Here is a 25,930-nt window from a genome sequence, read left to right as displayed (position 1 = left end):
GTTAATTTTGGCTCAATTTGACCCTTTAAAGGATTGCTTTTCAGCTTTTAAATGTAGGTCTGGTGTAGTATTTTCTAACCATTCTTTAACCTAATTAAAGCACAACCCACTGGGTTTTCTACTAAATTTTTGAGTGATCGACAAGGACTTTCTACTCTGGCTTGTGAGAACTTGGATGGCTCCCAATTCTTTGTGAGTTCTGAGTTGTTCAGCTTACAGCTTTCCAGTCACTTTCTTCCTGGTCTGTAGAACTTCACCCTACTCATGCATGTCTTGGTATTTAGTAAACTTTCAAGTATCCCTCAGTGCTCTTTGTATATTTCCTCTTTCTGAAACTCTGTCTCATAAATTCCAGCCACAAAAGCCTCTCCAAACTCTGATTTCTGTTACCTCAAGTCAGTGATGCCACAGGACTCCTTCTCTGCTCCACGGTATGGAATGTCTCCAGGGTAAAAGCTAGGGTTATATTATATACCTCATCTGTTTCCTTTCTCTCAGGAATGACAGTCCTGAGCTACCTATTGTCCAATATCTTAAAATAATTGTTTTGTATATTTTATCTGTTTTTTTAGTTGTTCATGGAATGAGGATAACTTTGGTTGCTGTTTCTTCATCAGAGCCATTAATTAGTCCATGCTTCAAATATTTATTCATGATCCTACACAAAAGATTGCCATCTTGAATGTGATTCTGTTTGAAGATGTACTCTGAGATGTTTTGTGTTCTTTTTCCCTCATTCTTCCATAATTTAAAATAATGGACATTGCAAAGAAATTTGGAAGGATGCATTGCATTTTTTTTTATTATGAAATTGTCTGCCCCACAATGGCTTCTATGCCTATTCTCCAAATAGAGCTCATACAACTTATTGATACAGTATTCAAGCTCTGAAACGACTCTCAGACCTTTCCCAGGGGATACTTTTAAGCCCCTGATTGCTAGATTTCTACTAATGGCCATTCATGGCTTGCTCCCTACATTTCCTGAGAAGAAAAATTACTTGAAGATGTGGCATCTCAAACTAATTATTATATATGTTTTATACTTGTTCATATCATACAGGAGAATATATGAAAAGTACAATTAATGTGGAAATTTATGCCATCTGAATTGTAATAATTTAATTCAGATGACCATTATATTTACTACTGTGGGCAAGAATCCCTTGGAAGAAATGGAGTAGCCATCATAGTCAACAAAGAGTCCGAAATGCAGTACTTGGATGCAATCTCAAAAACGACAGAATGATCTCTGTTTGTTTCCAAGGCAAACCATTCAATATCACAGTAATCCAAGTCTATGCCACAACCAGCAATGCTGAAGAAGCTGAAGTTGAATGGTTCTATGAAGACCTACAAGACCTTCTAGAACTAACATCCAAAAAAGCTGTCCTCTTCATTATAGGGGACTGGAATGCAAAAGTAGGAAGTCAAGAGATACTGGAGTAACAAGTAAATTCGGCCTCGGAGTACAGAATGAAACAGGAAAAAGGCTAATAGAGTTTTGCCAAGAGAACACACTGGTCATAGCAAACACCCTCTTCCAACAGCACAGGAGAAGACTCTACACATGGACATCATCAGATAGTCAATACCAAAATCAGATTGATTATATTCTTTGCAGCCAAAGATGGAGAGGCTGTATACAGTCAGCAAGAACAAGACCAGGAGCTGACTGTGGCTCAGATCATGAACTCCATATTGCCAATTTCAGACTTAAATTGAAGAAAGTAGGGAAAACCACCAGACCATTAAGGTATGACCTAAATCAAATCCCTTACAATTATACAGTAGAAGTGACAAATAAATGCAAGGGTGTAGATCTGATAGAGTGCCTGAAGAACTATGGATGGAGGTTTGTGACATTGTACAGGAGGCAGGGATCAAGACCATCCCCTAGAAAAAAAAATGCAAAGAGGCAAAATGGTTGTCTGAGGAGGCCTTACAAAGAGCTGAGAAGAGAAGAGAAGCTAAAGGCAAAGGATAAAAGGAAAGATATACCCATTTGAATGCAGAGTTCCAAAAAATAGCAAGGAGAGATAAGAAAGCCTTTTTCAGTGATCAGTACAAAGAAATAGAGGAAAACAATAGAATGGGAAAGACTAGAGATCTCTTCAAGAAAATTAGAGATACTAAGGTATATTTCATGCAAAGATGAGCACAATAAAAGACAGAAATGGTATGGACCTAACAGAAGCAGAAGATACCAAGAAGAGGTGGCAAGAATACACAAAAGAACTATACAGAAAAGATCTTCATGACCCAGATAATCACGATGGCGTGATCACTCACCTAAAGTCAGACATCCTGGAATGCAAAGTCCAGTGGGCCTTAGGAAGTATTATATAAAAAAAGCTAGTGTAGGTGATGGAATTCCAGTTGCACTTTTTCAAATCCTAAATGATGATTATGTGAAAGTGCTGCACTCAATATGCCAGCAAATTTGGAAGACTGAATAGTGGCCACAGGACTGGAAAAGGTCAGTTTTCATTCCAATCTCAAAGAAAGGCAATGCCAAAGAATGCTCAAACTACCGCACAATTGCACTCATCTCACACACTAGCAAAGTAATACTCAAAGTTCTCCAAGCCAGGCTTCAACAGTACACAAACTGTGAAATTCCAGATGTTCAAGCTGGTTTTAGAAAAGGCAGAGGAACCAGAGATCAAATTGCCAACATCTGTTGGATCATTGAAAAACAAGAGAGTTCCAGAAAAACATCTACTTTTGCTTTACTGACTATGCCAAAGCCTTTGAATGTGTGGGTCACAACAAACTGGAAAATTCTTAAAGAGATGAGAATACCAGACCACCCGACCTGCCTCCTGAGAAATCTGTATGCAGGTCAAGAAGCAACAATTAGAACTAGACATGGAAAAACAGACTGGTTCCAAATCGGGAAAGGAGTACATGAAGGCTGTCATCCTGGTTATTTAACTTATATGCAGAGTACATCATGCGAAATGCCAGGCTGGAAGAAGCACAAGCTGGAATCAAGATTGCTGGAAGAAATATCAATAACCTCAGATATACAGATGACACCACTCTTATGGCAGAAAGCAAAGAACTAAAGAGCTTCCTGATGAAAGTGAAAGAGGAAAGTGAAAAAGTTGGCTTAAAACTCAACATTCAGAAAACTTAAGATCATGGCATCTGGTCCCATCACTTCATGGCAAATAGATGGGGAAACAATGGATACAGTGAGAGACTTTATTTTGGGGGGGCTCCAAAATCACAGTAGATGATGACTGCAGCCATGAAATTAAAAGACACTTGCTCCTTGGAAGAAAAGCTATGACCAACTTAGCATATCAAAAGGCAGAGACATTACCAACAAAGGTCTGCCTTGTCAAAGCTATGGTTTTTCCAGTAATCATGTATGGATGTGAGTGTTGGACTATAAAGAAAGCTGAGAGCAGAAGAATTGATGCTTTTGAACTGTGGTGTTGGAGAAGACTCTTGAGAGTCCCTTGGACCTCAAGGAGATCAAACCAGTCAATCCTAAAGGAAATCAGTCCTGAATATTCATTGGAAGGACTGATGCTGAAGCTTAACTCCAATACTTTGGCCACCTGATGGAAAGAACCAATTCATTGGAAAAGACCCTGATGCTGGGAAAGATTGAAGGCAGGAGGAGAAGGGGATGGCAGAGGATGAGATGGTTGGATGGCATCACCGATGCAATGGACATGAGTTTGAATAAACTCCAGGAGTTGGTGATGGTCAGGGAAATCTGGCATGCTGCAGACCATGGGGTTGCAAAGAGTCAGACATGACTGAGCAACTGAACTGAACTGAGCTGATGAATTTCTCACAAAACTTTCTGCACTTTCATGCTTTAAGTGTCTTATAAGTGTATAGATTTTGTGGCTGTGCTCTATCTCTGAGGAAAGTGTTAAGAAAAGGAAAATCTTAAATCCTGGCTTGAATCCTTAATTTAACAGCTATGTTTCTCCTAATGTGTCATTTCCATTTCTACATTCTAGGGTTTTGGTTTTTTTTCTTTTAAAATTGTTGTTTATGTTGGTGATTTCAAAAAATTCTCCACTAGGAAGGATCTGAATCTTATCTTTTAGATCTCAGAAATGCAGTACATATAGCCTAAGCCATGTGTGTGTGTATATATATACACACACATATATATATACACCCATATATGTATTTGGTTAAATATATATATAATATACATATATATACATATATATATATATAGCTTCTCTGGTAGCTTAGTCAGTAAGAATCTGCCTACAGTGCATGAAACCCAGATTCGATCCCTGAGTTAGGAAGATCTGGTGAAGAAGGGAATGGCAACTCACTCCAGTATTCTTGCCTGGAGAATTCCATGGACAGAGGAGCCTGGCGGGCTATAGTCCAGACGGTCACAAACAGTTGGACATGACTGATTGACTACTACACACATACACATATATTTAAATGCTCTGTGGATTTTTATAGCCTTTAAAAGCTTGTGTTCCTGTTTTATTTTTTTCCGGCTGTGCCACACAGCATGTGGGATCCTAGTTCCCCAATCACGGATCAAATCTATGTGCCCTGCATTGGAAATGTGAAGACTTAACCACTGGACTGCCAGGGAAGTCTCAATAACCTATAAAAGTTTGATGGCTCCATACTCAAAACAAGAAAACTTAGCTAGGCTAGGTGGGAGTTGAGATTAGTGGAAAACAGACAGAAGATGTTGAAAGCTTTTATATCCGAAAGGGGAAGAGAAGCATAGATACATCATACACAGAGAAATTGTGTACAGAGACAAAACATGTAAAGTATAACACAGAGTAAACCATCTCCTAAATAGTAACCATTGCTATTATTGCTTTTCAACCAGTTTTTCTGAAAGAAATTTTGCTTTATTGACTTCATACTATCTTCCTCTCCTATTCCTTAGGACACTGCTTTCCAGAATTTTATTGATTGTTCTAAAAGTTAGTGAATGTTTGTCTTCCTAGGCTTGAACAGTATATATTAAGAAAAGGAAAATCAAGTCTTCTATTGGAAATTTACATAGCTCTGCTGGTGTGCATTTAAATGAAACGTTTACTTCTTTAAGTCTCCCCTCTGCCACATGTGCCACACCACATTCTATGTCCCAGACAGGGTGAAGATTCTTGAGAACCTCTTCTTAGAAGTCCCTAGCTTGGAGAGGCATCGTGAAACTCATAACCTCACAATTCTTACAAATTGCCAGATGAGAGCACTTTGTGCCTTGTGTTGTATAATGAAGCATTCAGGTTTATGCACAAGTTACATTATGCTTCAGCAAATGAAACATCACAGGTAAAGGGTTTTGGGGTTTCTTTCTTTTTTTTTTTTGGTCATTGATATTGTTTTGTAATATTGTTATGTATAGCAGTGGTTTTCAAAGTATGCCCTGGCATCAGTAGCATCAACATCATTTGGGAACTAGTTTCAAATAAAAATTCTTGGGCCCTGCGCTCTGTTTTAGGCAGTTTTGATGTTTGACAGCTGCTGGTGCAGAGAACTCTGGAAAGGCTCCTATATCTGACTTAATTTATTATAAGCCATATCATATGAGGTATGAAGAAGTAATCAGTCATGCCCCCAGCTACTGTTGCCTAGGAGATGTTTAATGGTGCAACACGGGAAGTGCCATGCTGCTGAGCAAATGTCAAACTCTGAGAAGGAAGAGACTTTCTGCCAAAAGCCTTCTAGAATACCTCATTTCACTGCCCCAGCAGCCCAAGGGAGAGGATTAAGACATCAGAACCACAGAAGGTGCTAATGCAGGGCCCTCGGGCTGAGCTGCAGCCTTCAGGCACCTTTTGCTGGTTAAGAGGGAAAATCCCAGGGCTCAAAATCTGTTCTCAAAGCAGAACTATCAGATCGACGTCAGCAATCTGGACGTGAAGCAAGAAACTCGTATCCCTGTGTAGACTAGATTGTAGGGAAACCCAAAGAAGTCTTGGCAAAGAGACTGTTTCCTTAGCTGCACTGGGAAAGGAGGGTCATGCTTGTGCTAGCATGGAGGACCTAGAAGCTGACATACGGTGCCTTCTCACTGTGCATGCCCGCAGAGAGAGCGCGCAAACTCTGGTGTCTCTCCCTCTTCTTATAAGGGTACCAGTCCTATTGGATTAGGGCTCATCCTTATAACCACATTTAACCTTAATTACCTCCCTAACAGCTCTATCTCCAAACATGGTCACACTGGGGATAGGGCTTCAACATATGGATTTTTGGGGGGGGGCATAATTCAGTCCACAACAGTCCTTATCATCTCATCCCTGGATTGTTATAGCTCTTTACTCATCCTCATTCCCAATTTCCTTCACCAGTCCTTCTTGAATATGCAACCAGATTCATCTCAGTAAATTAGTACTCTTAATGAAAAAAAAAAAAAAAAACAAACCTCAGTGATTCCCAATGACTAGAATTCCGTCAAACTCCTCAGTCTGGCATTTGGTTCCCTGGTAGGTGCAAGCCTACCTTTTGAATTGCACCCCTTTGAATAACTTACTTCATTGTTATTCATGCAGTCAGTGTGTGTGCCCACCTCTAGGCCTTTGCTCACATTATTCCTCTGGAATGGCCTCTTTTCCACTTATTATTCAACATAGTTTTGGAAGTCCTAGTTACAGCAATCAGAAAAGAAAAAGAAAAGGAATCCAGATTGGAAAAGAAGAAGTAAAACTCTCACTGTTTGCAGATGACTTGATATTATACATAGAAAACCCTAATGATACTATCAGAAAATACTAGAGCTAATCAGTGAATTTAGCAAAGTCACAGGATACAAAATCAATACATAGAAATCACTTGCGTTCCTATACACTAACAATGAAAAATCAGAGAAATTAAGGAATCAATCTCATTCACCATTGCAACAAAAGGAATAAAATGTCTAGAAATAAACCTACCTAAGGAGATGGAGAGATATTCCATGTTCCTGAATTGGAAGAATCAGTATTGTGAAAATGACTATACTTCCAAATGCAATCTAGAGATTCAATGTGATCCCTATCAAATTACCAATGGCATTTTTCACAGAACCAGAACAAAAAATTTCACAATTCATATGGAAACACAAAAGACCCCGAATAGCCAAAGCAATCTTGAGAAAGAAGAATGGAGTTGGAGGAATCAACCTTCCTAACTTCAGACTATACTACAAAGCTGCAGTCATCAAGACAGTATGGTACTGGCACAGAAACAGAAATATAGACCAATGGATCAATAGAAAGCCCAGAAATAAACCCATGCACCTATGGGTATCTTATTTTTGACAAAGGAGGCAAGAATATACAATGGGACAAAGACACTCTCATCAATAAGTGGTGCTGGGAAAACTGGACAGCTACATGTAAGTGAAATTACAACATTTCAGCTTATTCAAATACTGCCCTTTCTTCCAAGTGCCACACTCCTCAGTGACATCTTCTGCATCACTTCCACCCACAGTGATCTTTCTTTCTGGGCTTGGATTACTTTTCCAAAGCAAGTGTTAACACACATCTGTGAGTACGTGTCTGTACTTCTGATGGAACTGTCTGAGAGTGGGTACTGAGTGTTCCTTCTTTGTGTCCCTCTCGGGGCTGGCATAGTGGTGGGGCTCAGTGTTCTTTTTTTAAAAAGTATTTATTTATTTTGGTTGTGCTGGGTCTTCGTTGCTACGCGGACTTTTCTCCAGTTGCAGTGGGCAGGGGCTACTCTCTAGCGACAGTGGATGGGCTTCTCATTGCGGTGGCTTCTCTTGTTGCCGAGCTCAGGCTCCAGGACATGCAGGCTTCAGTAGTCGCCACACGTGTGCGCAGCAGTTGCGGCACACGTGCTTAATTGCCTGGAGGCATGTGGGATCTTTCCAGAGCAGGGATCAGTGCGTCCCCTGCATTGGCAGGTGGATTCTTAACCACTGGACCACCAGGGACGTCCCTCGGTGTTCTTACTATGTGGAACATAGTGGATGGGTAGGTGCAAAGAACAATGTTCCTTTGGTAAGGTTTTTCGAGACTCACATGTAAGTGCCGACTCCTCTGAGAAAATGTCCATAGTCTCCCCCGTCTCTATCACACCAGTGTGTTCTGAATCCCTGCCCCAGCTTCATGGCTGCCAGAGAACTGTGCTGTTTGTTTCTCTCTGCAGCTCTATAGCACAGACTGCTTCTGTCTGTCCCCCCATGCCCAGTTAGCGTCTGATACATGGTGGCCCCCCAGTAAAGGTACGCTGAATGAAGGAATGACTTTAGCATCACAGGGTGTAATGGAATCTTTTGGAGTGTGGCCAAGTGTGTGTACCAGTGAGGAGGGCCTGCTTAGAAACCTGACCCCAACTTTTCTTTAAAAATAACCCAAGAAGCCTTGAGAAAACGCCACACTAATTTAGGAACAAACTAATTTGCTTTATATATTGTATATCTTAAATCAAATAGGAGTGAATTAATAATTTATAACCTGACTTAGAATACCCAAAACACTCAAAGTGCTATCGAAAAGTTTTCTTGAAGCCATGCAGTCTGCTATTTTTTTTTTTTTTAGAAAGCCAATATTTTATCATTTGGCAAACACTCATTTTCCAGGACAATGAATTTGTTTTCTAAATCTAGACTTTCACATGGGGAGTTGCCTTAAAAGTGGTAGGACCCACGTTGACATCCACTACAAATAGGAGAAGTTTCAGGGTTTTCCATTTTCTGTCTTCTTTCTTCCCCTTCCAATCGTAGCATACGCACCTTAGGAGACACTAAATTGTCTCATCTACTCAGTGTCTTCTAGATCCACCCACGTGAATTCTGCCCCTGTGTCTTTCTTTGCTCATGCTATTCCCCTTGCTTGAAAAGTCCTTCTGGTTGAGGTCCAACCGACACGTCTCCTTCTCTAGCAAGCCTTCCCCAGTTGTCATAACCACTGAAGAGAATCGCCAGTACCACTCATTTTTGCTCTTATGCTTTGAATGTCAACTTATGTATTATGCTCTGTCACTTCCTGTGTGTAAGTCCCATCTCCCTGATTGTTCTAGAAGCCCCTTTGAGTAGGACTTTACCTTGTGTTTCATTTGTATATCCTTTTATGCCTGATTTTACTCCTGTGAGACGTATTTACCAGATTTTTGGAAATGAATGTTTCATCTTTCATAGTCTAACTATTTGAATCCAGGAGAACTCTGAAAATGAGTAGAAAGAAGATTCTGGAGGCCCCTTTCCAGGCCTGATCCAGCCCTTCCCTGTGGTGTTCTTGTTAATAGGAAGATCGGATCATCTTTGATAACAAGGATTCAGAGCCCAGGGCTCAGTGGATTCCATGTTGGATGATGTTAACCTAAAAAAGTCAAATGGTGGCCGAATCCCTTCCTGCATTTCTTTTTGCATATTCTACAACTGGCTTGGGAAAACTGTGGGCCAAGTCTCCCAAATTTCATTTGGTGTGTGGTGAAAGATCCAAGAAGTGATATACTCACAGTTGAACAGACAACTTAAAACTTATTTTTACTCCCATAAAAGAGCTGTAAAGCCACTTGGTAGGAATATTTCACCATAAGAATAGTTCTCATGTCTTTCTGATTCTCACTTTCTGGTAGGCTCTGTGCCTTTGTGTCTCTGTGCATCTGCTTTATAAGTAGTTCCTTTGTAAATCAGAAAGAAATTTGTAAAAAAAAAAAAACACAGAAATTAATTTGTCTCCATCTATGTCTGATTCTTTTCCTTCTTTAATATTTTCCATCTTCTGCCTTCTGTCTGAAAGAAAAAAAAAAAATCACTGAAAGTCCATAAAGGAAAATATACTTAGCTAAAATATTTGGGGGGAGAGAATTGAGAAACATTACATTCATTCGTTTACATTAGTTTTTTATTCAGTGAAATAGTTTTTCAAAAAAAGAAATCTGCCGTGCTCCAGTTTCTTATCTGTATCACTTTACATTCACTTATGAACCTCAACAAATAGACATGCATTTTCCACAGTTGTGATCCATCTACATATACTATATATAAATATTTAACCCATACACATATAAATAGTGGTCTTCTGACTGTTAGGATAGTTTGTTGAGCTATTCCTTAAGTGTTTGATATTCAGATTATCTCCATTTTTATTATCATAAACAGTGTTGCTACAAACATTGTGAATAAATTATTTTATTCTTCTGATTCTTCTGATGTATAATGCCAAAAGGAGGATTATGAGGTCAAACCATTCACTGACTTTAAAAATAAAAAGCATAGACCATAACCCTCTACTCAAGAAAAAACCCAACCCCTTCCATTTTGAGGTTATATCAGTTAAGAGAAGAGAAAAACAGAAAAGGGAGAACTGAGAAAAAATCATTCATTCAACAGATATTTCAACAGGCCCTGTACCGGGCACTAGGCATTCCATCCATCAGTGAATAAGAAACCAAAAAGTCTCTGCTCTCTCTAGTAGAGCCTCCAGTCTAGTGGGAGAAGATAGACAATAAATAATAAATGTGCTAACTACATAATCAGTTGAAAAGTGATAAATGCTATGAAAAGAAGAAAAATAGGTCAGGCAGAGTAGAATCAGGAGTGATGGGGGGACACGGAGGGGTGCAGGTTGTGATTTTAAATGAGTTATTGAGAAGACAGCATTTGAGCAGAGATTTAAGGAAAGTGAGGAAGTTAGCCCTGTTCTTTTTGATGAAGGGCATAGCAGGAAGGGCTCCTGGCTGATACTGTTCTCTTGGGAAAACAGCAAGGCAGTCATTGTGGCTGGAGTAGAGACTGAGCAGGCACAGAAAGGCAGGGCAGGGGCCACAGCGAGAGGATAATGCAGGCTCTTGGAAGAACTTCAGTTTTTTTTCTAATTATTTTGGCTGTGTTGGGTCTTCATTGCCACTCGCTGGCTTTCTCCAGTCATGGTAGGTTGGGGCTGCTCATTGCAGTCGCTTCTCTTGTTGCAGAGAACCAGCTCTAGAGCTCAGGCTTAGTAGTTGTGGCACATGGGCTGGGATCTTTCTGGGCCAGGGATTGAACCTGTGTCCCTTGCACTGGCAGGTGGATTCTTAACCACTGGACCACCAGGGCAGTTCCAGGACTTCAGTTCTTACTGTAGTCCCCAAAGAAGGCTGTGGAAAGGCTACACTGGACCCATCTTCTTTGAAAGAGCAAATGTGGGACTTGCCCTTGACCCCTGACTCCAGGTCTCTGGGGTGGGATCCGGAAGTTGTTGTGTTTCTGACAGATTCCTCAGGGTGATTCTGATGTGCAGGGAGGTTGAAGACCACTTTCAGCTCAAAAATTCCACTATTCTAAATTAAAAACAATTTAATAAAAGAAAGCAGAGATTTCACTGCATTCCCAAAGGTTGGTGATTTAGAGATGTTGGAGATGATGTAGGAAATGGAGGCCCCGAGGTTAAGTGACTTGCCTGAGGTTACACAGCTGTAAGAGGCAGCCCTGCTTCCAAGTTTGCCCTTCTCTCTCTGAGATCAAGGAACCTTCCACTGTGCCCGGCTACCTAATAAACTGTATCATTTCACTTATCAGGTGGTTAGATTTCCAATAAGCTCCACCATTAAGAATATAGTTTGAATTCAGAGCTCTGCAAGGTTGATTGGTTGATTAAATGTTTGATTATCTAAAAATTAATCCAAAACTCCTATTGTTTTAACCTTTATCAAGAGTCACTCAAAATGTATCAGTCATATTCTTTTCTCCTTTAGAGGAATTCTAGAAGAGTTACACCAATCTCGACCAGGAAGGGACCTTAATTGTTCAGAGTCTTGCAGTACTTCTGGGTCATAATTCTGAAACCAGCTGTATTTGGTATGAGTATAAAACATACAAGCTGACCTTGTATGTAACGTTCAGCTGACCTTGGACATTTCTGAGTTTTTGAAGAAATTTCTGATTTGGTTTGCTTTTTGATTTCTTTCTTGGACATTGGCTGTAGCTAAATTTTTTAACTTAATTCAATTTTTAAATAATGTTGGTTTTTCTGGCCTTATTCTGTAACTTGAGCCTAAATTTTATCTGCAGTGTCTGAACTTGTAGACTTTGCTGTGATCCTGGAATGCGTTGAAATTGTGACATGGGAATTGGTCCAGAAATCACTTACAGGAGCAAGAACTCGGGCCTCAGAGCTTAGCTGGGGCACGATTTCAGTTAAACCATTCCTCCACTTGCACATTTCTGCATGTTTCAGTGACCAGATTTGTGCCAGCGATGGGGGGAGGTTACACATTCCCACTGAGAACACTTGGTGGAGATTATCGGGATACTTTATTTTTTTCCTTTCACTAAGCCAGAATTGGCAGCGGAAGCTGGGTCTGAGGAAGATTGTGTTTAAAACGATTGGCTGTTCTGGGAATGGAAGGAGGAATTTATACCTCGTGCACTCCCCCATTCCCTCTTCTGTCCCTGCAGGAGACTCACATTCAGGGAGAGGCATGGGTCCCCGTATGAAATGGTCAGTTAAGGTACCGAAGCAGCCCAGTCCTGTTCAGTAGCCACCTTGAGCTTATTTACTCTCTCAAAACTTCATCTTTTTCTTTTTTTCTTCTATTTTTTCCTTCTTCTTTTCTTTTTTTTTCCCTGTATTTTCTTCTGGATGACTTGTCCCTTCATGACTCAGCTCCTAATGTTCTCCACCAGAAGATTGGTTGTAACTTCTGTTTTATCATAGCCTTCTTCCTCTCAAAGCCTCAGTGAGTGGCTGGCCCATTTCTCTTCTCTGGGAGGTTTCATCATAGTAACCACATTCCTACAGAAAACTGAAAAAGTAGACACGGGGCATGAGAATTAGCATGGCTCAAAGTGTCCAAAAAGGTTGACCTTGATTAGTAGCTCCATGAAGGATGATGACTGAAATGGGTCTATATAAGAGAATCAAAAAGAAGCTTTAGGAGTGGTTATCTCCTGACTTAACATTGCGTCAGGACTGGTATGGAGACTAGCGCTTTTGTAACTTAACTCTGATGATGTTTTCCCCGATTCTGAATGGTCCCTTGGAAGTAGAACAGTTGGCAGCCATCAGGCTTAGACCTCATCAAATGAATGACTGTCCCTGCATCTCAGTGGTGACCATTTAATGTGGCACTCTTATAGTCATGGATAGGGACAGGAAGCACGGGGAGTGTGGTGGAAGCGGTGGTGCCAGGAAAGGACTTACTCCTCAAGCCGGGGGAGTACTGGCAGCAGGGAGCCCTCTGCTCAGCTGTCAGTCTTACAAGGGAATTGCCTCAGCTGAAGAGAGTCACCTGGCCCAGGGCCACCCACGTGGCCTACAAGTAACTGCTGACCTATGTGAGGGTATAAAGGCGTATCCTCCTAGACCCAGTTCAGGACAACGCTGAAGCATCATCCAGCTTCAGAATTTTCCCTGCAGGGGTGCCTGTGGCTTTGAGTGAAGCTGTATCCTAGCTCAGTTTCTCCCTCTGCTCAACTTCCACCTCCCTTCCCTGCTTCCTTTTCTCCCTCCTTTCCTTCCAGATGTTGATTCCAAGAGTATGCGCTCATCAGCCTTGCGCCTGCAAAATATCATTTCAGAATCTGCTTTGGGAGGAGCCCAACCTGCACAGGAGTTTTATGAGCAATTTGCCTGTCCATTCAAAAAGGTAGCACAGACTTTTTTTCATGTCATCAAAAATTTTTTTAGAGACTCAAAGTTGGGAAGAGCAAGCTGAGAAGAGAAACAAAAGACTTAGGTTAGTTAGGCTAGGTTGCTGCTGCTGCTAAGTCGCTTCAGTCGTGTTCGACTCTGTGCGACCCCATAGACGGCAGCCCACCAGGCTCCCCCGTCCCTGGGATTCTCCAGGCAAGAACATTGCAGTGGGTTACCATTTCCTTCTCCAATGCATGAAAGTGAAAAGTGAAAGTGAAGTCGCTCAGTTGTGTCCGACCCTCAGCGACCCCATGGACTGCAGCCTCCAGGCTCCTCCATCCATGGGATTTTCCGGGCAAGAGTACTGGAGTGGGGTGCCATTGCCTTCTCCTAGGTTAGTTCTTTCTCCTCTGTATATCTGAATTTGAGATGTGGGGTGATACCTTGCTTCTCTGTGAAGGTTAGAAGCTGTCATTTGAAGTCTTGACCCAGTCATCCCCAAAGTTGATGTGATGGGGAGAGGAAGAGAGGGAAGAACCAAAGAAATTATTTCAAGCTGGATTCTTCTTTGTGCTTTGCATTAGGACTCTATGTTCTTGCTTTTGCATTTGACCTTATACACTGAGTCCTTTCTTGGACCATCCATTTCTCTTCTGTGATGCTGTGGCAGCAGACTGGAATTACTCAAAACAACCGAATAAATGGGCAGTGGTGCTTGGTAGCTCCAACCCAGACTGCACATCGGGGAGGATAAGCAGCCTTCTTCTGAAGGTATTCTTGCACCCCTCCAAGGAAATTGTGCACGCCTCTCCAAGGGGACTGAGGGGAGGCAGTTTTGACTGCCCAGCCTGGTGTGAGGCAGAGCAGTGGACAATCGGGGTGGGGGTGGGGTGGGGACTGGATGGAGGAGAAGCCACTGTGAAGATGTAGTGACACCCAAGGAAGAGATGAAAACTTTGGAGGAGAAAGCCCAGTACCACGCGAACAGAATTTTCAGTTCTTTCTTTGGGTCTTAGAGGAATTTGTGCATTCAAGGGCTTGGTCCTCACCTGGTCTCTGGTTCCTTGGCGTGACCTCGGATGATGGGTGGACATCATCTGTCTACTCTATCCTTTTGAAGACTGGGTCGCCATCCAACTCAGCCTTCAGTGTACATGGGGAAGCGAGGGACTATAGAGGTATGAAGCCTCTCCTAAATGATCTGAGTCAACTGGGAGGCGAGCAAGTTAGATGGGTGGGCACCGGCTGGAGGGTCCCTACGGGGCGTCATGATGTTTGGCTCAGGGATGTTACAATGTGTTCCTGAAAGGCCAGGGGCTTATTGGGGGTGCTCCCCAGGCTACACTACCCTTTGGGGCCGGCCCGGGGTTTGTGCCGCGAGGGGAAGAGAGGCTAGGGCACTGGGGGTGCGGCCCCCGGGACCGGGACCGCTGCAGGAGGAACGAGGCCTCTGGACAGCGGAGGGAGGGGAGGGCGCCGGGGCGTGGTGACCGCCGCCGCACCCTGGGGCCCGGGGGGAGGCGGGGCGTGCGGGGTGCCGAGCCGGGGAGCGAGCGCGCTGTGTCCTGCCCGCGAGAGTGCGGGCAGCGGCGGGCGGGGCCGAGGGGCGCAGCAGCGCCCCATCGGCGGCGACTGCGAAGCGGGGGCGCCGCGGAGAAAGGCGGGCGGGAGGGACGGAGGGAGGGAGACACGCGGAGTGAAAGTCGGGAAAGAGGTGCGGGCGGTGCTGGGGACCCGGGGCCGCGGGAGCCCGGCGTGGTCGAGCTGGGCGGCGGCGCGGGTCGAGCGGAGCCGAGGGCGGAGGGGCGGGCGGAGGCGTGGGGAGCGCGTTTGGGGCGCCGCGGCGGAGAGGGTGGCGGCCGCTGGTGCGCGCGGGGCGCTGTGTGTGCGCGCTCGCCCGCTCGAGGAGGAAGATGGCCCAGAAGGGAAAGTTGGGGTGACGCGCGCAGCCCCGGCAGGCTCGGCGGGGTGCCCCGCGGTTAGCCCGACGGAGCGGCAGCCAGACCGGCCGGGGGGCGCACGGTCGGGGCGCCGCCGCCGCCGAGGCTTCCGCCCCCTCACTGCAGGTGGCCGCCGCGGCGCAGGGGCCGGGCGGCCGGGGGCGCGGGCGGGCGCGCGGGGGAGCCCGGCCGAGGGATGGGCTGCGCCCCCAGCATCCACGTCTCGCAGAGCGGCGTGATCTACTGCCGGGACTCGGACGAGTCCAACTCGCCCCGCCAGACCACCGGCGTGTCGCAGGGCCCCGCGGCCCCCCTGCACGGCCTCTTCGTCCAGACCGACGCCGCCGACGCCATCCCCCAGAGCCGCGCGTCCGGGTCCCCAGGCGCCGCCCGCGCCCGCAGGGCCCGCGGGAAGCTGGGCAGCGGCAGCAGCGCGGGCTCCGCGGGCCCCGCGGCGACCACCTGCAGGGGCCGGAGGCGCCACTGCTGCAGCAGCGCGGAGGCCGAGACCCAGACCAGCTACACCAGCGTCAAGGTAAACGCCGGGCGCCCGCGCGCGCTGCCGGGGGGCCGCCCGCCGCGTCCCGCGGGCAGGGGGCTCCGGCGGAGTTTAGTGGTCTGGTTGGTTTGGGGAGATGGTCACTAAGGAGGAGTTTACTTTTCATTCGGGAAGGGGGTGATGAGGGCCCCGGAAATAGGCGCGTTGACGACCCCTGGAGGGGTCCTGAGAGCCGGGTTGGAGCGGGGGGGGGGGCGGGGTGGAGAAGGGAAGCAGGTGGGCTGGCCTGGTTCTCACCGAGAAGGAGAAGGCTGGACTGGGTCAGCTCTGGAGGAGGGGTGGGCATCGTTTGGAGCGTTCGGAGACGAGTTCCACTGAATGAAATCCGAGCTCCGGGCTGGATTTGCGTGGCTGGGAGGTGAATGGTGCAGACTCGGTGCCACGGTACTACAGTGCCCTCGTGTTCAGATTTTTACCTGGAGACACCGGCCAGGTTGCATGGCGTCTCAGCCACAGGGGCCGAGTGTGGGGATTTGTGAATGGTTGAGAGGGTTTCTGTTCTCTGGAGGGATGGAGGAAGGGAATGGAGGAGGAGGACCCGAGTGGAACCTGTTGTTTACGACTTCTTTGGGTTGGCTGCGTGTCTGGAACATAATTGAAAGAACCTGGCAGGGAGTTTGGAGGGTCGGCTGCGCTGCCGTGAGGGCAACTGATTTCCAATGCAGTGCAGCTGCCTGAAGATGAAGAGACATTCTGCACATTCATCTTTTCAGGAGAGTGAAATTTTGAGCCACTGGAAAACATTAAGTGATTAAAGCAGTCACTACATTTTTTTTAGTGCCAGAAGAAAAATGATTTTTTTTTTTTTTTTTTTACCAGTGCCCTCCTGTGTGTTCTCAAAATACTATTAAATCCAAGAGGTTTTCCTTTGTGTAAATCTGGCCACTGGGCCTTTTATCCTTACAGCAAACAGAAGGATGGTGTCATATCCTACAGTACAGAGAGAGGGAAATGTGTCTCTCTGACTGTTAATGTAAGAGAATCAACAGCTTTTACATGGTCAGTAGATTACCAGGAATTGTGTCACTGATTAAAGGCACCATTGTATCTTTACTACTTGAAAAGTTATTCAACGATTGGCCTAGTGTGAGGAGGCTCCTAGTCTTCATTGGATAAAGTCAGCTCTCAGTGGATGGGTGAAGAGAAGATGACGTGTGCTGACTTCCATGACATGGAAGAGCAAACACTTCTTTTCATGAGCTTGCTTTAACAGCATCTGATTTTGTAACATGAAGCTTAACTGATGTTTGTTTATAAGTTAGAGAGTTTCTCTGGTAATAATCGTGTAATAGAGTATGATAATATAATCATCATTGTAATACAAACACTATTTATTGAACACCTACTATATACCAGGTAGACGTTTTCTAGCTTTTGAATGTTAACTGTTTACTGATAGAATATCCAAGAACTAGAGACCTGGATCCATGACAGTGCTACCTACTAATTGAACATTTGTTATAAAGGAGCATGCTGAACACTAAGGTGTTTTTGTTTTTTTTTTTTTCCACCCTGGTTCATATAAAGTTATCATTAGAAGTAATTTCAGGGGATGAAAATGTTTTATTTAGTGAAGTAATTAAATTGGAATGTTGCCAATAATGACTGTCCTTTTGCCTTCTTGTTGAAAAGGAAATCTTTTGACATGCAGCAGTAGTTCAGAATGATGACAACTGATGAACTCTAGATACTCTTTTTGGTTTGCTTAAGAGGATTTTTCGCCTTTCAGAGTAGCAAGAATCCCAATTTAGTACCTGGCAACTTCAGTTACTCCATGTTTGTTCAGTAGAAGAAAGAATAATGAATGAACTCATTCTCTATGTTTTAGTACTTCTCTCAAGAGGCTACTTAGAGACCAAATGAAATAAAAACTGGAGGGGAAATGAGTCCCAATTATTAGCAGTTAGTATGAACTTGTATATATATCATTGCAACTTGGCTGAAGTGTTAAAAGGCTTGACCTGGATAGGAATTTAACTTACTTTGCTTTGTCAACCAGATTTCCAAACAAGAGCTTATTTCATTCCAACCCATTGCTGCAGATGTTGGACAAAACTGCTGGTTCAGTTTAGTCAACACTAATTTGCACGTGTAGAACTCAGAAACTACAGATTTGATGTTACATGTGAGACCAGAATGATTATTTATACGTATCACATAGAATTACTGTTACAGAATTGGTTTAAAATATATAATACTATCCTTTTAGGATGTGTGACTTGGTGTTATGGTATCTTTTTCAATTTTTACCTGTTCCATGTTCTTTTGTAGATGAGGTAAGTTTCTAAAGACATTACTTTCTTCTTAGACGAATTCTTCCACCTTAGGAGTTTGAGATGATTACTACTCATGCCCCCTGCCTCCCACCGCACTCACCCCTCCTTTTTCCAAAATGCTCAGGTGAAAAAGTAAAGTGCCATTTGGTCTTGTTTACAGTGTGGTAGGGTTGTAACAGTTTTTGTTTTTTTTTAATTTGCTCTTTGTACATCAATTATAAACCATATCTTCATTATCTCCTTGGTCTCTGGTATTCTCCAGAGTGCAGAAATGCATGCTTGATCTCTCTTTTCTAGCAAGAATTCATCTCATTAGGCTTTTAGAATGATGAAGCATTATGATGTCAAACATGATGTCGACAGGAACCTTCCTGAATACCTAATTTACAAAAAATGATGAGCATTAATAATTCATGTGCACTACAGTGATATCATGTGGGTTTCCAATTCTGGTAAGAAGTTAGATTTGTCTTCCAGTTGCTGTAAAAAAATGCAGCTTCCTAGCAATTTGTCTCCCTCTTGTTTGCCTTTTTAAAAATCATGCTCCAACAGGAGAATCCTACAGAATGCTCACTGCTGAGACCGTGCCATTTTTGCAATTCTTGTTCAGAAATCCTCAGAGGAGATGGTGGAACCTCTCCCTGGGGAGATCTGGGGATTCTTACAAGTTTTCTTTTCCTCATCCCAGCTGTTGTGCCTGGGGAGGATCCAGAATTAGGCAGCCAGTTGTAGAAGAGAGTCTTGACTGACAATTCAGTCAACTTGCAATCATCTCTTGTGAGGCAAACTATTTTGTGGATCAGACACAGGAGGTTCTTAGTATCCAAGTGATTTTGTTCTAGTAGGCAGCCTTGCCAATTCCCGCGTCGTCCCCCATTCATTGTGCTCAGTCATTCATTCAGGCGGTATTTGTACCAGGTTCTGCTGTACTGTGGATTCAGGGAATATCCATGAAGCCTGGTAAGCAAAACCTAATGAGGATGGTCAGTCTATTGCAAAAGGGTGTGCCTAAGCCAGTGATTCATTACTTTTGTATTATCTGTGTTCCATGGCTTTCCAAATCAGTGAGGATAATCCCAAATTGACTATCTATAAAGGGAAAATAGATAATTTTCTGACCTTATGGTAAATAATGAGTGAGATTTTATTTCAGTTCAGTTCAGTCGCTCAGTCATGTCCGACTCTTTGCGACCCCATGAATTGCAGCACGCCAGGCCTCCCTGTCCATCACCATCTCCCGGAGTTCACTCAAACTCACTTCCATCAAGTCGGTGATGCCATCCAACCATCTCATCCTCTGTTGTCCCCTTCTCCTCCTACCCCCAATCCCTCCCAGAATCAGGGTCTTTTCCAATGAGTCAACTCTTTGCATGAGGTGGCCAAAGTACTGGAGTTTCAGCTTTAGCATCATTCCGTCCAAAGAACACCCGGGACTGATCTCCTTTAGAATGGACTGGTTGGATCTCCCTGCAGTCCCAGGGACTCTTAAGAGTCTTCTCCAACACCACAGTTCAAAAGCATCAATTCTTCGGCGCTCAGCCTTCTTCACAGTCCAACTCTCACCCCGCCTTTAAATGGAAGGATAGAGCTATTTTGAAAAAAAAAAAAAAAAAAAAAAGACTTTTGTTAAGTCAGTAGTCTCAAGCTTTAGAGTACATCAGAATCACCTGGAAGGCTTGTTGAACTACTGTCTGTTGGGTTCCACTCCCAGAGTTTCTGATTTAGGAGATCCTGGGTGGGGCCCAAGAGTTTGGATTTCTAACAAGCTTCTAGGAGATACTAGTTTTGCTAATCTAGGGACCACAATTTGGGAACTACTGTTTTTAAATGAATTAAATTGTCTGTGGGTCAGAAATTGAATTAGGTGTAGCCACCTCAAGTATAGTGTATGGGTCCAGAATGTGTGTATTCGGAGTACTAGTCACTCCCCTGCCTTCATCTCAGTGGTGGTTGAGTCGCTAAGTTGTGTCTGGGTCTTGCGACTCCATGGACTGTAGCCTGCCAGACTCCTCTATCCATGGAATTTTCCAGGCAAGAATACTGGAGTGGGTTGCCATTTCCTTCTCCAGGGGATTTTCTAGACCTAGGGATCGAACCCCCATCTTCTGCATCGCAGGCAGATTCTTTACCAGTGAGCCAACAGAGAAGCTGCCTTGCCTTCATCTTATTTACTTTCATGATATGGGCTGTCTGTCATCTCTACCCGTGAAGCCAGGCTCTGAGCCTCCAGATGTGGCTGGAAAGTCTGTAAGTGGTGAGAGGGCTGGACCGTGTGTAGGCCATTCTGGTTTCCTGAGGTGCAGACTCCCCTAGGATCCACTGGGGTGTGCAGGTCCTGGTGTCTTGCTTTGTCGTCTCGGTGACTCACATGCCTCTGCTCTGCTGGGGCTGCGTCCTGCACGATGGGAAATTGTAAGGCAAAGGGGCAACTTAAAATGGGCTGATGTCGGCTCTTGGAGTCCTTTTCACTGTGCTGTGTGTGTTTAGTTTTAGGAAATCCCTAGTTTATTTTCTGCCGTAGCTCATTTCATCACAATTTAGTGCCCCGTCCCTTTGTTCCAACACATGAACTATAGTCATTGAGCAAATTTCCCTGGTTTTCACTGCTTTCTTCAGTAGTTAACACTCATTTTTAAGATCTATCAGATATAAACTAGTCCCTGCTCTTTTTACAATTGCATCATTTCTCCTGTTAAAACTGGATGGCTGCATAGATCAAAGAGCATGCCTTCTTTTCAATAGAGGTACAATATTAATACTTCTAATACAAAGCAAAAACAGCCCTTATTTCAAGCAGCATTTATTCAGAATATTTGCTAGCTATGTTTCCTTGGTCGTGTGTGTGTGTGTGTGTGTGTGTGCGCGCGCGCATGCACTCAATCATGTCCAGCTCTTTGCAACTCCGTGGATTATAGCTGGCCAGACTTCTCTGTCCATGGACTTCTCCAGGCAAAAATACTGTAGTGGGTTGTCCTTTCCTCCTCCAGGGGATCTTCCCGAGCCAGGGATCAAACCAGCATCTCTTGGGTTGGCAGGAGGATTCTTTCACTACTGAGTCCTCTGGGAAGCCCTATTTCCTTGGTTAATTCATCATGAAAAAGTTTAATGCCTTTTCTATACTTCAGTTTTCATATCTTCAAAATAAAAACAATGTATGATCTGTCTACTTGTAAAGACTTTGTGACTTAAAAAGAGTAAACTTGAGAGCACTTTGTAGAATGCTTTTAAGGGTGGAGTTCTATGGTTAATGCTGCCGCTGAGGCTGGTGATGGTGAAGACAATGAGGATGGTTCATGGGTCCTTCTGTAACATCTTTTCCATGAAGTTTTATGTAATATTGAAATAACTTATCTGATAAACTAAAATTAGCTAAGTAGATCTAATAAGGAAAAAGGAGATATATCCCTGAAAAAAAAAAAAAAAAAAAAAAAAAAGGCCTGTCAGGTAATGCTCCCTTTGGACTTTGGTAAATCTGTCCTTAAATCAGAAAGTAAGAGAGCAAACTGCTCCTTTTCAGAGGTGATGCTTTTCTGCTGAATCCCACCCTGATGGACACGAGGCAGGACGTGGGCTGCAGCAGAGCAGGCTGTGCTGGTGAGAGCCGGGAAGCTCCTGCAGGACCAGGTGATGATGGGTGAAGGCCAGGAATCAGAATGGGAGGGAGGTGGGAGGAGTCCTCTAGCACCAGGGAAGAGAGAGTTTAGGGTCTGGGAAACCAGCAGGGTTGGGGGAGGAGCAGCTTCTTCAGAGCCAGTGGGCAAGTAAAGTCTAAAATCCAGGGGCTCAGAAAGCGAACAGGCTGTTGAACTGGGTTGAGACTTCTGGCTGGGGGAAAAAGGGAGATGCTGGTGAGCAGTCAAAGGCTGCAAGTAAACCCTGCACCTAAGTGAGGCAAGACCAACCAACCAGCCCTTCTTCAGACCTGAGCAGATGGTGTCTGGACAGGAAACAGGTTGTGTGTCCACAAAAGTGTAAGGAAATAATGTAATGAAGGGACTATTCAGGTGTGTTGGCAAAATGAAAGGAAATTAGCAAATGATGATGAAGCATCCTAAGACTAGAAAAAGAGCACACTGTTACCACTGAGAAGTGCAGAAGGGGATGGTTATGGGGACCTGAGACACCAATCCTATAGGGTAGGGCAGCCCCTAAAAGCTGTGGCCTTGCAGAAGAATGCAGTGACTGGAGGCCTGTGGCTGGGCCGGGGGACCTCCGGGAATAAATACCTGTAAATACCCCTGTAGTCCTCCCTTTCATTGATCTCCAGCTTGGTACCATCTTTGTCCAGACACATTTGGAAACCAGAGGGCAAGGAAGTCCATTGATCAAGGTTTTCCAGAACAAGGGAGAATATATCCTGACCGTATCCCAGAAGGCCTTCTGTAACCAGTTCTAAAAGATGTCCAGCACCATTGGAGATACCCTGCGAAGTTCAAATTGAGATGGGTAATTTTGATAATTGTTTAAAATAATGGCATTTTTAAATGGTCACTTAGTGTTTTGTGTATTTCTCTTGTTGGATGATTAATGATATTAAAGTATATCCACTGATCTTGTGTGCAGACTTCTAAGATACTGCTGAAAACATCTCTTCATCTTCATTTCACTCTCCACCCTGACTCTGCTTAGACATTCTCTTATCTCAGGGGTGGGGTGGGGGCTGCTCTAACAAAATGCCATAAACAGAGTGGCTTAAAGAACAGACATTTCTGTTTTATTTATTTTGACAGCACTTTGTGGCTTGTGGGAGCTTAGTTCCCCAACCAGGGATCGTACTCAGGTCCGCTTCAGTGAAATAAACAGCAGACATTTCTTTCTCCCTATTCTGGAGGCTGGGAAGGCCAAGGTCAAGGTGCTTTGTGAGAGCGCTTTGCCTGGCTTTCGAATCTCCTTGTGTCACATGGCTGAGAGCAAGCAAACTGTGGTCTCTCTCCTTCCTCTTAGAAGGATGCTAATCCTGTCATGGGGATCCCACCCTCATGATGTCATCTAAACCCAATTACCTCCAAATATCATCAGGGTTAGGGCTGCAACATAGGAATTGGGGGGGGGGGGCGGGGATTCAGAAGTTCCACCCATAACAGGCATGTTTCTGTCATTTCCTCTGTTCCTTGCCCACTGACCCCTCTCCCCACGATCTCAGAGCTCAGAGGTTGGGGGTGGGGTGAACGCACTCTAAGCAAGAAGTTCCCTAAGTAAAAACCAAGCTTAGCCAAATTTACTCTATTTTTACTCGGTTTATTGCTCTCTATACCTTCTTTCCACAGTCTCAAAACATTAACAAGTGAGTTTATAATGTGTTTATAAGCTTATATTTTCACTCAAGAATATGCATATTTAAAACATGCAAAAATATTTCAGGTGTTACCACATGGGACTCTGCTCAGTGTTGTTAGATGGCAGCCTGGATGGGAGGGGAGTTTGGGGGGAGTGGATACATGTCTGTATGTGGCTTAGTCCCTTCACTGTCCACCTGAAACTCTCATTGTTAATTGGCTATACCCCATATAAAATAAAAAAAAATTTTTTTTTAAAGAATAAGTGTTACCCTACTAAATGTATATTGATAATCCACAAGGACCTACTGTATAGCACAGGGAACTATACTCAATATTCTTTAATAACCTATATGGAAAATGAATCTGAAATATAATGGACACACACACACACGCACACATATATAACTGACTCACTGCTGTACACCTGAAACTAACACACTAGTGTAAATCAGCTATACTCCAATATAAAGCAAAAATTAAAAGTGTAAAAACATAGGTGTTACCAATATCTTACAGTGAAAGTCTGGGTAGCTATTATGTTTTAATGGAAAACATGACTTTTTAGTAAGTTGCAATATAGGTTAGTTTAGATTTGGTTGCTGCTCCTTTCCCCCTGGTTTCTCTCTTCTCCCACTGGCAGATAAAAGCCAGTGTTTACTCAGGGTTTTGCTGCTTCATTCTTTCCCATCAACTTTTTCAGCTCCTCCTCTGTGCCTCCTCAGGCACAATCGTTTAGGGGCCTGTGACTGATTTGATGAGCATCAGGAGATGACTTTGCTCTTGGATCATCCATCACTGGAAGAAAGCGTGTCACGGTTGGGTCTTGTTTCCAAGGTGATTCCAGTTTCCTTGTGTGGTTTGTACATTTTGCAACAAGGTGTGTAGAATAGATCTGGTAATATGAGCTATTAATTCTTGCTATTTGCAGAGCACTTTATATATTGATACATTGTTTTACCCATTTATATCAAAGCACTATGAGCTACAAATTACCCTTCTTATTTTACAAAGGATGAAGACAGGGCTGCAAGAGGCCCAAGGCATCCTTCTAGATGGGGGCTGAGATTTAAATAGATGTCCGAATCCAACTCCGAAGTTCTTAACCACTGCTTCGCTGCCTCTCACACAGGCTGGAAGGCCCAAGCATGGCTAGTGCTGGAACTGCTGTCGTTTAGAACAGAGTGGTGTGGTGGTGAGGCTGCTGCTGCTGCTGCTAAGTCGCTTCAGTCGTGTCCGACTCTGTGCGACCCCATAGACGGCAGCCCACCAGGCTCCCCCGTCCCTGGGATTCTCCAGGCAAGAACACTGGAGTGCAGGGAAGAGCAATCAGAGGGCCTAGTGGATGAGATTTTTCCTGTTACAGACCCACTGTCACTCCCTGTATTAGCTCAAACTAGAGTGTTGCTTTGAAATGAGTGGAGAATGTAAAATGCATACAAAATTGGAGATGCTTTGGCAGAACGCATTACCCATGTTACTTGGCACTTTGTAAATATTGTACAAATACTAGCTGCTAATAACCTCATGGTTGCTGTGATTTCTGTTTTGGTAATTAAGATAAAATTTTGCTGATTTAGATTTAGATATTGTTGAAATACATTTTCTATTGGAAAATGTATCCCACTTTCAAATCGATTGATTTGACCAATGTAGGTGACTAACTGGATTTACATATAGACGTGGTACCCTGAGGCTTCCTAGGTGGCTCAGTGGTAAAGAACCCACCTGCCAATGCAGGAGATGCAGGAGACGTGGGTTTGATCCCTGGCTGGGGAAGAGCCCCTGGAGGAGGGCATGGCAGCCCACGCCAGTATTCTTGCCTGGACAATCCCATCGACAGAAGAGCCTGGTGGGCTGCAGTCCATGAGGTGCCAAAGAGTCAGACAAGACTGAGTCCTGAGCACTGTGTTACCCTGAAGCTTTGGAAACCGCTGGGTGTGGTCTCTGTCGATTGGATTTCCAAAGGAGATGACAGAGTAGAATCTTGACAGTGAAAGGCCCAAGCTGGCAGTTGGACCTGCATAACCTTCTGCCTTTAAAGGGCTGTGGTGTTATGTTGAGGTGGTTCCATGTGAAATTCTTGTTTGGTATCACCTGAAGTTTTGGTCTATAATTGAGCTTAAAGCCAGTTGGCAAAAGCTCAGTTGGTTTTTGTGCTGCAGCATTTCTGTATGATGTAGCTGTCAGATGTACTATATTGTTGGAAATGTGATGTACTGTAACTCTAACACTGTTGCCTCCTAGAGGGGAAGGTATAATGGTTAGCTACAGGGATTCAGTTGCCTGTGTGAGTCATAAAAAGGAGGGAAGACCCCCAATTTTGGAAATTTTTATAGGAAGACTTTTTAGTA

The 25,930-nt window shown here is 44.0% G+C and overlaps 1 protein-coding gene across 3 annotated transcripts in view; it reads left to right on the top strand.

Annotated features, from left to right (window-relative positions):
* The window catches only part of PDE8B (phosphodiesterase 8B), a 258,802-nt gene that overhangs the window by 18,403 nt on the left and 214,469 nt on the right, over nt 1–25,930 (top strand). For 2 of the 3 annotated variants that reach the window (XM_025296371.3, XM_025296370.3), the window contains exon 1: nt 15,604–16,000. The exons of the other annotated variant lie outside the window; for it this stretch is intronic. In XM_025296371.3, the coding sequence (XP_025152156.3) occupies nt 15,662–16,000 (339 nt within the window). In that variant the 5' untranslated portion in view covers nt 15,604–15,661. Of the gene's footprint in view, nt 1–15,603; nt 16,001–25,930 lie in introns of those variants that run through there. 3 annotated transcript variants of the gene reach the window in all.

Source organism: Bubalus bubalis, chromosome 11 (genome assembly GCF_019923935.1).
Source record: "Bubalus bubalis isolate 160015118507 breed Murrah chromosome 11, NDDB_SH_1, whole genome shotgun sequence".
Lineage (NCBI taxonomy): Eukaryota > Metazoa > Chordata > Mammalia > Artiodactyla > Bovidae > Bubalus > Bubalus bubalis.
The sequence above is the reverse complement of the archived record's forward strand: the minus strand, read 5'-3'. Positions and strand labels throughout refer to the sequence as shown.